Below are 12261 nucleotides of genomic sequence, written 5' to 3' on the forward strand. Positions count from 1 at the left end.
CAGCATTAGGAACACAATTATTGACATTACTTCCATTATCTGACTGTTCACTGACCACTGTTACAATATCTCCACTGTCAGATTGAAGAGCTTGTTCTCTGCATGCATTAACCACTACATTAGAAAAATGAGGATTAACAAAGGTGATATTATCATTTGCAGGCACTTCATCAAGGATATACAATCCATTAACTAATGACCCTGAAATTCTTACTTCTCCTTCAACATTGAAATCATCCCTATGATACACTGCACAACCTTTTGACGAAAAAACAGAAATCAATCCTTTTTCAGATAATTTGGAAATGGACATTAAATTAGCAGTTAAACTAGGAATGTGCATTACATCACTAACAATTTTTGTACCGTCAGCAACAATTACCTTACAAGAACCTGACCCTTTAGCATGAGAAAGAGTGTTGTTAGCGACAGCCACTGGTATTTCAGGATTACTTTCATGGTAATCAACAAACATCTTACCATCCTTCGCCATATGGTTAGTACACCCAGAGTCCATTATCCAACCTGAGTTCGGAATTCCAGCACTAAGTGCCGCAGAAAAAAGTCTGATGATTTCAGGTTTTTTCTTGTGACCGTGGGATGTAACCCAGACAGCACACACAGTGGAATCTACATGGATTCTAACTGTAATCCATGGAAATTCCATGATGGAAATACCCTGGATCCATATGGAATTTCCATGGATTTTATTGGCAAATGTCCTCTAAATCCCATGGATTCCACATGGAAAGTTGCCATGGAATCCATGTATAATCCATGGAAAATTTCCAAATTGAATCCACATGGAAAAGTGTTATGGAATCCACGTGTAATCAATTATTACTAGCTCAAATATAATTCTTGATTCTGCCCATTGGATAATTCATTTTGAAATAATTTTCAATGAAACTTGTGAACAATTAACCATCCAGTAGACAAAACCAAGTAGAATTTAATTTAGTTCACCAATCTAAACTAAAACTTTTTCAGAGATATTAATGCACAAGAAATTTTAATGTTTACCCATATCATCCAACCTCTATTGTTTTTTTAGGGTAGGTTTGGCCTTCCACCAAGCTATATGTAGCTCATTTTCATAATGAAATTCTTACCAGGTACAGCATGTATTAGCTGCGCATTAGAACATTCAAGTTTGACACTAGCTTTAATTGATCCAGATCTAATGAAAATTGCTTTTGTAACTATGTAGTGTATTATAAAACCTCACCCTCCACCTCAATGTGCTACAGTGGTATTTGCACAGTTATAAACTATAAGATTAGTTGCCACCAAATCACTCTTTAACATTTTATTCCTGCATGAATGATATTTCCAAGTATCCTCCACCAGCTGATGTGAGTGCTGAAATTTTACCTCTCCCAATCATATACTCTTCCTTATAATGACAATCAACCTTTCCTCCATGTCCCAAAAACAATTATTCTCCCCAATTACTCCTGCCAACAGAACTTGGCATATGTGTCCACTTTCACCATCTCCAACCCAATGAATTAAATTATCATTCTACTCCAACACGTGCTACGATGGCGAAAGAGCAAAAATATCTAGAATATAAATGTTGGAGGAAGATTCCAGGCTATTTTTAAAAATTTTAAAAACTTTACCAGTAAAACAAGAAAAAATTTTACCAGTAAAACAAGACTTATGGAAAACCATTCAAGTTCAGATGCCACAAAAGAAATCCTACCTCAAAGGAGGTTTATACAAGTTATCTTTGAATGAAATTCTTCTGTGAATAGAAGGTTTAATGAAGAAAAAAGGCAAGGTTCAGATTCAAAAACCATTACATTTATTCAATATTCAATATTCAATATACATATTACGGATTCCACTCAAACTAAATCATAAAATTTACAGTTTTTCCAGGTTTCCATGGGGTAAATGTTGACAAATGCAGTCTTCTCCAAAGGAATATTGAAAACTGACTTAAAGAAAATTTAACAAATGCGACAGACATCGTGAATGCAAATGCAGCAATGAAAGTGCGCCATGTATCAATAGCAAAATTTAGCTCCGCCTAAAGGTATTGAGTGGGAAAATGGAGGGAGCATGGTGGCAGGGAAGTTGAGTAGTGTCTGAATTTTTGCCAGGGTTAAGGGAAGGAATTGTCAATTTCCCTTGGATTGATCCATTTGTAGCTGGTCTCTACCATGGTTCTGTGAAACACAACTAGTGCGACAAATATCTTAGTGAATTTGTCAGAGAATTGCAGAATCTGCTACAGAATGGTTTATTGATTGATAGCCATAAATTTTCAATCCACATCCATTCCTTCATTTGTGATGCTCCGGCTCGCCCTTTTATAACCCAAACTAAAGGGCATAATGCTTACAATGGTTGCCCCAAATGCATCACTGTGGGAAAGTATATTGCTAACAGATTGACATTCCCAAAAACAAACTGCCCCCTTAGGACTGATGAGGGGTTTTCTCAAAGAGACGATGGCCAGCATCACATTGGGATTTCTCCTCTAGAGAAAATTCCTGGACTTGGAATGGTGTCATTTTTTCCATTGGACTATATGCATGTGATATGTTTGGGTGTATTGAGAAAAATGTTGTTGTCATTCATTAGTGAAAATGAAAAGTGCGAAAGAGATATTGTCAACACTAGACTCATGAAAATGTCTGCTTTCATTCCATGTGAGTTGAAGAATGCTTGTAATAATTCCTTGTATGTTCATTTCCTGTGCTTGCATTTTGCAGTAAGGATATTAGTAAGTGAGAAAATGATTACAGATGGCCTTGATTATGCGAATGAATTGCTACATTACTTTGTTACCACCTTTGGGCAACTATATGGACCAGAGAAATTGTCATATAATGTTCATTGTCTAACACACATAGCCTCCGATGCAAGGAAGTTTGGCACATTGGACAAATTTTGTGCTTTTAGATATGAACACAAATTGAAATCAATCAAGAATCATTTTAAAAATTTCAATAAACCGCTGCAACAGATACACCGGAGAATATCAGAGAGGAATTATGTGGCAAAGAATGTCAGGAAATGTGAGCAGCAAAGCTATGATGATGAATGCATCATTGATACAAGCCATCCTCAAGTATTATCCCAGGGATTCAAGTTACCGTGTTACTCAAGCATCAGATTGAATGGTTTCAAAGTAACTACTAAAATTCCAAATAACTGTGTGATATTGAAAGACAATGGCATTGTTGTAGTGGAATTTATTGGACCAGATGATTCAGGAATAGCATTTTTTGGCAAGAGATTCCAAAATGTTGAAGATTATTATAGTAGCCCTCAGTCTTCATTGGATGTCGGCATTTACAAGGCATCTAATTTATCGTCTTTGTAAAAGTTGCCAGGGCACGGGGGACCTAAGGTTAATGCATTGTCATGGCACAACGCAAACGGGCCTTGAAAGATGATTGACATATCACTTTTTTCTTTTGATTCGTCATCGTAGTTCTACAATGAAGTTTGAGACAAAATTCAAACCTTTTTCTGGTTTTTTTTTCATGGTAGACGAAAGTCACAGCTTATAGATGATTTTGAGGTTTTCACAGTTAAGTGCAAGCCCTGATATATGTGCAACCTCACTTCCTCTTCGGTGCTTGAGCAAGCCAGTTTGCGATATGCTGTTTAAACAAATCTTCATCGAAGCGTCCCTCAACTTCTTGAGCTGCATCTGAAAACAGAGAAAATTAACATTATATTTTGGCAAAGGAAAATACACAACCAAGCTTCATGAAATGTGATATTTATGAGTTCTTTTCCAGGATTGAAAATTCAAATTATTGAACAAGAAAGATTTGTTTGAAATGGGATGTGTGTAGCAGTTGGAAATTGATAACCCTCCTCAATCATCAAAGCTTTTCATGTTTCAATTAATTAAAAGTCCTGACTACACAATGGAAAACTACCCTTGAAATGTTAGCATTGATGGAGAATATCACTCGGAGGGAATCCCAAAAGATCAAAATTTTCAGGAAGATTGTGGTTATTAAGGGCCATATTCATTCCAGTGATATCCTTTCATGGCCATCATTCCTGATATTTTGAATGATACATACCTTTCAAAATTCGTATTATGTTTGAAAACTTTTTGAAAGAAACCTTGCCATTTTTTCCTGCCCAGTTTAATTGCGAGGCAACTGCATTAGTCAAAACTTTTACTAAGTTTTTTCTAACGAAATCTCCAATAAACTTAGTTTTCATTCCCTTGAAATCCGCTACCTAAATTGGGAAAAAAAGCTTACAAATTTAAAAACATATGAATGCTCAAATCACTATGCCTAAGGATTGTAATTTATTCAATACATATCATAATGTTTATCTTGCAATGTCAATTATATTTTAACATGAAGTATTGAATAATAATGACAGCTTACCATGAAATCTTGGAACATTTTGTCCCTACCAAGATATGCACCTGAAGTCTCCAGTTCCAATAAACTATTTATCGGCAATTCCAACGGTACTGTGAAGCCTTCAGAAACCCCTGCCTTTAAATTTCCATTTGATAGAAGATTTATAATTTTTTCTTGGTTTTTTAATATGGTTTCATTTTCGGCTTTCTGGTTGGCATTCTCTACTTCCTGCCACACCCTGAATTCATTGAACATGGATACAGTGACATCTGCAAAGAAAAATTTTTGTTGAAAACAGCAAGCCATCAGACAAATATCTTCAAATATAAGCTTACTACTTACATTTCAAAGAATCATCTCCAACCCTATTATCCGTCAGTGCACCTACAAGAATAATTGAAAGCGAAAAGTTATTACTTAAAATGAAATGATCAACTCCAGTGGCCAAAAATATGCACAAACATTGAAGAATAAATTTTGAAACTAAAGCACTTCCATATCATTACCATGAGAGGAGATGCCATGTCCCACTGGAGGCTGTGACATGCCGTGACTATTTGTTGATTCTCCATCACCACTGCGTACCTCCTCTCCAGGACTCTCTGTTCTCACTGAAACCAAAGATGCAATTACATTACAGTTCCATTATATACACTAAATTACTATTCCACAAAATGAAATCTTGCATCATAAATCCTTCATGCCAAGTGAAAATGAAGATTTTCAATATAATTTTAACCACCAAATGTAGTTCAATATAAGAACAAAATAAATGGTTAAGCACCACCAGTATCTCTTATAGCAATAGTACGAGTAACAGCCAAAGAATTGTAAAACCTCCCAGGTACAAGGACTACATTATGTAATAAATGCAGTGACCATTTTGAGGGGTAGATGTTGTAAAGTTGTATTAAGTAGTGGTCATGTGTTCACCCATGCATGCACCAGGGTTAATGGTTGCAATATAATAAGCATTGACATAGGATAGTGTTTGCACAAAGCCATGAAAGAATATCTCTGGAATTCAACAGTGTTCTTGCCTGTCTCAATTTTCTTCCTCTTGAGAACTGGGGGAAGTTCAGGTAACAAAAAGATACTGTCGTCATCGGTTGACGACTCTTCCACTGGAAATGCCTTCTTGTTGGGGTAGACAACCCATTTTTTGTTTAGGAGAGCTTGTCGCCTTGCCTCATAGCCTTTGAGCAGGTTCCGGCCTTGCCCCAGCTTTCCAATGCATTTTTCATACTCCTTAGCCTCTCTGTATGTGTCTAAAGAAAGGATGCAATGTAAACACTTAAAGAGATTTTGACAAAGGTTTGTATAAAATTTTCCAGCCACAACAACAAAAATTAAAAGGTAGGTTGCTTTAAAGTTATTCCACACACAAACTCACCAATTTTTGGAGTTTTTTCAATAACAATGTGGATGGGCCACTCAATACATGCTGGGGTACCATCCTGTATCATTTTTTCGATAGCTTTCAATTCCTTCTAGGAATTTGTAGATGGAGGCCATCTGGCATAGTCTGCCCCATCATCTGTTTCCAGCCATGACGTCGGAATAACACAGAACGTAAAAGCAGGCTCCTCATCATCAAGCGAATCTAGAAACTTGACTATCACCCACTTTGCCCTGGAAATGGAGAAGTTAGCTGTTTTAGACAGTGTAATACAATGATATGTGATGGACCAGGAGAGAATTAATACATGCTAATATCAATCGGAGATGTACAGAACCAACAGTGAATATTACATGCGTATTAAAATTATGTTTTACATTAGGAACCATGTACATACTATTATTTAATCAACTAAGTATCAGGACATTGTTCAATATTAGTCATTAAGAGGATGAGAATTAAGGTCTTGTAATTGAATGAAAGCTTCTTAAGAATATCCCTGAACCACATGAGTGCAAGTGAATGGGATCAGCCTCACCTCAGTCTGCCTTCGAATCACGAGGCTCACTGATGAATTATTTCCGCAATGAAAGATACACAACCGGCACCATTTTCTTCATACGGAAACATCATTGCTTTGCATTTCATTTCAGCAATAGACCATTTTACCAAGACATCCGATAAATTAGCTGACATCCAATGAAGACTGAGGGCTACTATAATAATCTTCAACATTTTGGAATCTCTTGCCAAAAAATGCTATTCCTGAATCATCTGGTCCAATAAATTCCACTACAACAATGCCATTGTCTTTCAATATCACACAGTTATTTGGGATTTGAGTGGTTACTTTGAAACCATTCAATCTGATGCTTGAGTAGCACGGTAACTTGAATCCAATGAACATTATATGACAATTTCTCTGGTCCATATAGTTGCCCAAAGGTGGTAACAAAGTAATGTAGCAATTCATTCGCATAATCAAGGCCATCTGTAATCATTTTCTCACTTACTAATATCCTTACTGCAAAATGCAAGCACAGGAAATGAACATACAAGGAATTATTACAAGCATTCTTCAACACTAACGGTCCTAGGTAGAGCAGAAAAAGGCGAAACTCAGTGGCCTTCCACCTTAGCAGGTAATCAGTTGATCTAGACTTCCTCGCAAACTCACACGGAATGAATGCAGACATTTTCACGAGTCTAATGTTAACAATATCTCTTTCACACCTTTTCATTTTCACAAGGCTGCAACCATTAATGAATGACAACAACATTTTTCTCATGACACCCAAACATATTATTTATATGATGTCAATTGGTCTGTGATTTTATCCAACTCTGAGTGTGATGATGCTGTGGATAAATTTTACGATGTCCTGCAATATGCTGTTAGTATTTTCACCCCTATGCAACGCATTAGGAAGAGTAAATATCCGAAATGGTTTTCTCCGGATCTCAAACTTTGTATCACTGAAAAGAAAATTTATCATCAAATATATAAGAGATCAGGTAAAGACACTGATTATCAGAAATTTGCTTATGCACGTAAAAAATGTAAGTCGCTTGGTAAAAGTTGCTATAAAAACTATATAAATATGGTCCAAAGTAATATTTCTGTAAGTACAAAATTCTTTTGGTCACATGTATCAAACCTAAAAAAAAGTAATTATATTCCTTCCACAATGCACTTGAATGGAGTGTGTTTCGACAATTTGTCTAGTATTCTTGATTGTTTTGCTACCTATTTCTCTTCTGTATATGCTCCTAACTCAATGGATAATCAACCCTGTTACTGTTTTGATCAAACAATTGGAATCTCAAGATTGAAAATTTCTGTAGAAGAAATTCACAGAAAATTGAAGAACCTCGACACTACAAAAAGCTGTGGCCCTGATAATTTGTCTCCACTTCTTATTAAGAAGTGTAATAGTGCTCTGCTGTATCCTCTTTTTATCATATTCAATAAGTCATTAGATTCAGGTGTATTTCCTAGTACTTTTAAAAATGCTTTTGTAATACCAGTATTCAAAGGAGGTGATAAGCATTGCATCAGTGATTATAGACCCATTGTCATTCAGTCAGTTTTTGCTAAAGTGTTCGAAAGTCTGGTCACAGACAGACTTAAGCCATTAGTTGATAATATCCTTATGGATGAGCAGCATGGATTTAGGAGTGGTAGGTCAACTTCTACAAACCTTTTGTCATTTCATCACTTTGTCACCTCTGCATTACAAGATCATTTCCAAGTGGACACTATATACTGTGATTTTTCCAAGGCTTTTGACAAAGTTAATCACAACATATTGGCAGCTAAACTTGAAGCCTATGGTATATCAGGTCACCTGCTATCCTGGTTCAAAAGTTATCTGACTAAGAGAGAATTTGTAGTTAAAATACAAAACACTGTGTCTTCTCCTTTCTCTGCTACAAGTGGGGTTCCCCAAGGCTCACATTTGGGTCCCCTTCTGTTCCTGATTTTCATAAACGATATTGGTGCCTCACTAAACCCAATAAAACATCTAATCTATGCAGATGACTTGAAGATCTTTCATCCTATTGATTCAGACAATGATGCTGTGGATTTTCAGAGGTGTCTAACCTCTCTTGCTGACTGGTGTGATAATAATTCATTGAAGCTGAACTTAAGTAAATGTAATGTACTTACCTTTTGTCGAGGGAAAATCCCATACCTAAAGAACTACATTTTATCAGGGAGTACACTAGATAGAGTCGAACGTAAACAGGACCTAGGCATTTTGTTTGACTCTCAACTTAAGTTTGACACACATATTGATACTATAGTTAGTAAAGCATATAAATCTCTTGGTTTCATTTGCCGACACTGTAAAGATTTTAACAGTATTTTCAGTTACCGTATTCTATATATTACCTTAGTAAGATCTATGCTTGAATACTGCTCAGTATTATGGAATCCATACTATTTGTTATATGACGCTGCTATTGAGAGGGTTCAGAAAAAATTTTTAAGACTTGTTGCTTTTAGATTTAACTTAGAAAGAGAAAGAGGATCATATGTTGAACTGTTAAATCTACTCAATCTCAGTTCCTTATGTAATAGAAGGAAACAATTAGGTCTCATATTTTTGTATGGCCTGCTAAATAACCAAATTATATGTCCGGATCTACTAAGTCTAATCAATATTAAAGTTCCTGCCTTACACTCTAGAACTCATAATCTTTTTTATCTCCCGCACTGCAATTACAATTACATTTATTTTTTGCCTATGTTCAGGATAGCGAGGGATTATAATAACATATGTGTAGATGCCGACATTTTCCAAATGTCAAAGGTTTCTTTTAAAAAATTCTTGATGGACTGTTTGAGGTGCATTTCCTAAGGTACCCTCTTCAGTTTTGTATTGTTTTCAATGTATCTATTAAACTTTATCTATATGTTTGGTATATGATGTTATGATATTTCGTATATGTTTATACAGGTTTATATTTATGTATGTTTTTTTGTGAACTACTTCTAAGTATGTATTTTTATCTCCTAATATGTATTTCATGTTATTGATATCTATGTTTCTGTATTTGTAGTATTTGATATTTGTGATTAACTTTGTGCAATTTTTAAATTTGTGCTAATGTAAAAGGGCTTAAGCCCGTGAAATAAAATTTATTATTAGGTATTATTATTATATCACATGCATATAGTCCAATGGAAAAAATGACACCATTCCAAGTCCAGGAATTTTCTCAGACATACAGACTAGCATGCATTAATATATCGTTTATTCAATGCGTGTGAATATCAAACAGGCGGATTGCATAAAGTGGATGAAATCGGTCAGTAATTCTTCGAAAAGAATGCTAGTGTCACCCCCTGTAATGAAATCCGGAATTATAATGTAGAAATTAACCGCAAACCGACGAGGGTTTCGCCGACTTGTAGTTAGTATCTATATCATCACTGGTGGAAAGCGAATCATCAAGCAGCAACTAATTTTAATCTAAAGCAATCACAGAAGAGGCAGAAGAGCGACAGGAGAAAGTGAAAGAGAGCCCGCAGTAGAGGTGGGATTTTCGGTTCATTTCCGTGATTCGATTCATTCGGTTCTATTCATGTGAATGAACTGTTCTTTCATGTCGTTCATAAAGAATCACATGAACCAAATGAACACCGCGAACCGAATGAACAACGTGAACTAAATGAACTCTGCGAACTAAATGAACAACGTGAACTAAATGAACTCTGCGAACTAAATGAACAACGTGAACTGAAGGAACTCTGCGAGCTAAACGAACAATGTGAATCAAATGATTAATCCAGATTTAACCGAAAACATTGAAGGCTGTACGCATGAACTTACATAATTATGTATGTAATTATTAGTAAGAATATCTTCATGAATATATGCATATAAAAATTTAAGGTAATAATCGAGAAATACGACTAAACATGTTTCCTTCGTATTCGGTGATTCATTATTAAATTAGATTCTATTAATTGGCGTTACACCATAAAGAAATTTTCCCTAAAAACAGACAGACTTATCGGGAGCAAAGTGGTCATGAAATTATTCCGGGTAACTCACGCAACACCTCTGACAGCGGTGTTAGCAATATTGTTAGGCATCATGGCGCACGAGACCCCTACAACATACGGGTAAAACGGCATAACTTTTGTCATATTAACTCTAGGAAAAGTGTGATTTTATGAAAATTCAGCGACCAAAGAAAGAATTAAAGCCCGAGCCACCTGACATTATGCGTCAGTCTCTCAAAGGGCTTTTAACCTTTTAGCATCAAAAGAGAATGATCATGATGCTACCGCAATGAAATCAATTATGCTACAAAAAATTAGTTAATGAAACCTTAGTGACAGAAAAAAAAATGTTTCACGAAGTAATTCAAGAAGAGGCAATTAAGATTTAACCTCTCAAGCGAGTATATATATACGTCCTAGATATTCCGTTCTTATACAAAACATTTAATAAGGAATATTGCTATTCTTGTCTCATTGAATTTAAGTAATTCCTATTTTTCAGTATATTCCTATTGATGTGTTTTCTTATTTATCAACTGTCGGAGGACGAAGAACGTTAAGTCCCATAGGTTCCATATAATAAGCGAGAAATTCATGGAATATTCACTCTCAACCAGTGCAGGTGGATTCAAGATTGTGACAAGAAGGGGGCTAGGTACCTGGGGTAACCTAGGTAACGTGGGGGGGATTGGGAGTAAACCTTCCCCGACAACTGAACAAAATTATTATTTTCTTTAACTCTATATATATATTAGTGCATTAAAAAACTCAAGATATAATGGTAATATTTAGAGGCTCTCTGGATCCGCCACTGCTCTTAAATGACTAGAAAGACCTACTGTCATCCGCGGCCCGCGAAGTAATTCAAGACCTTTATACTTCTACTACTCCGACGATTGTTCAAATGATTCTTCGATTCTTACATGATTCTTCAATTCTTATGATTCTTCGGTTCTTAAACGAATCTGCGATTCTTAAATGATTCTTCGATTCTAAATGATTCTTCGATTCTAAATGATTCTTCGATTCTAAATGATTCTTCGATTCTAAATGATTCTTTGATTCTTCATGAACCACACGATTCTTTATGAACCCTTTGAACGAGGAGCGTATTTCGATTCATTCGGTTCATGCCAATGAACCGTTCAAAATGAACGATTCATTCATGAACGACACAGCTCTAGCCCGCAGTCTCTCTCCGAACTCCGTTGAGTGCACATCGCTCTCCAGCTGGCAGTGTTGCCAAGCCGAATCTTTGGAGATCGCCGAGCGCTCGTTCTGCTGCCCCCGAAAGTCGGCTACCTTCGTACGCTGAGGACGTATCTGCTACGATTTACGATTCTTACCCTCGTGATAGTCGGTGCGATAGGAACCGAGCAGATCAGTCAATGGAGCCTTTGAAAAACCGCATCACCATGGTCACCTATCGTATTGAACAAATCCTGGAAAAATTTTCCAAAAGGGACATGTTTATGTTTGGGTTACTGTTTGGGTTGGTTTTTACGTGTTTGTGTTGGATTATTCCCTTGGGAGCATCGGGCTACTTTAATCCTCTTTCGACGCGTACTGATGGTCATGGAACCGACGTACTGGATCTCCAGGGAAAAGAAAGTGTGTTCAACTCGTCGATTGAGGCTGATTTCATCACTAATGTGAAAAGGCATAACGAGAGTTGCCGAATTCAGTGCACAACGGAGGATCTTCGCTTGGATAAATTGGGGGTGGAACTCGATCCTCCCACAGGAGAATATTGCAAGTAAGTAATCATGGCTTGTTTTTTATTCTTAAATCACGCCTTGAAATAGTAACTTTACAAGGAACATTCACGAAGTGTCCTCCGCCGATTTCGTTCAAATTTGGTAAGATGGTAGTTTTCCATAATAAATGGGCATTTGCAAAATTTCCCGTGCCCGTAAGCCGAGATGTCTGCATCCAAAGTTGCGCGCCGGCCACCGTTATTAAGGCGAGATGCCCCTCACTCACGTCAGCGA

General features: G+C 36.4%; 2 protein-coding genes across 3 annotated transcripts in view; one reads left to right on the forward strand and one right to left on the reverse strand.

The window, feature by feature from the left end:
- Positions 1-1787: 1787 nt before the first annotated feature.
- Positions 1788-6646, reverse strand: LOC124163231. Its single transcript, XM_046539986.1, has 7 exons — positions 5749-6646; positions 5396-5623; positions 4862-4966; positions 4698-4739; positions 4377-4624; positions 4059-4221; positions 1788-3673 (listed from the first exon to the last, which is right to left on the reverse strand). Exons 1-7 carry the CDS (start codon positions 5819-5821, stop codon positions 3582-3584), a joined length of 951 nt encoding a protein of 316 aa, XP_046395942.1. The 5' UTR covers positions 5822-6646; the 3' UTR covers positions 1788-3581.
- A 4867-nt stretch (positions 6647-11513) lies between these two features.
- The window catches only part of LOC124163232, a 37421-nt gene continuing 36673 nt past the window's right edge, over positions 11514-12261 (forward strand). The window contains exons 1-2 of one of the 2 annotated variants that reach the window (XM_046539987.1): positions 11514-11548; positions 11661-12026. In XM_046539987.1, coding sequence (XP_046395943.1) covers positions 11686-12026 — 341 coding nt within the window. In that variant the 5' untranslated portion in view covers positions 11514-11548; positions 11661-11685. Of the gene's footprint in view, positions 11549-11660; positions 12027-12261 lie in introns of those variants that run through there. The other variant, XR_006865737.1, reaches the window with a different exon arrangement.

Source organism: Ischnura elegans, chromosome 8 (genome assembly GCF_921293095.1).
Source record: "Ischnura elegans chromosome 8, ioIscEleg1.1, whole genome shotgun sequence".
Classification (NCBI taxonomy): Eukaryota; Metazoa; Arthropoda; class Insecta; order Odonata; family Coenagrionidae; genus Ischnura; species Ischnura elegans.

Bases quoted from the DNA above. Each gene is read 5' to 3' on its own strand.
- LOC124163231 (XM_046539986.1), bottom strand. From the start codon at position 5,821: ATGATACAGGATGGTACCCCAGCATGTATTGAGTGGCCCATCCACATT. The intron at 5,624-5,748 runs GTGAGTTTGTGT...TCCTTTCTTTAG, and splicing joins TGAAAAAACTCCAAAAATTG to ACACATACAGAGAGGCTAAG. The intron at 3,674-4,058 runs GTATGTATCATT...CTCTGTTTTCAG, and splicing joins CATAATACGAATTTTGAAAG to ATGCAGCTCAAGAAGTTGAG.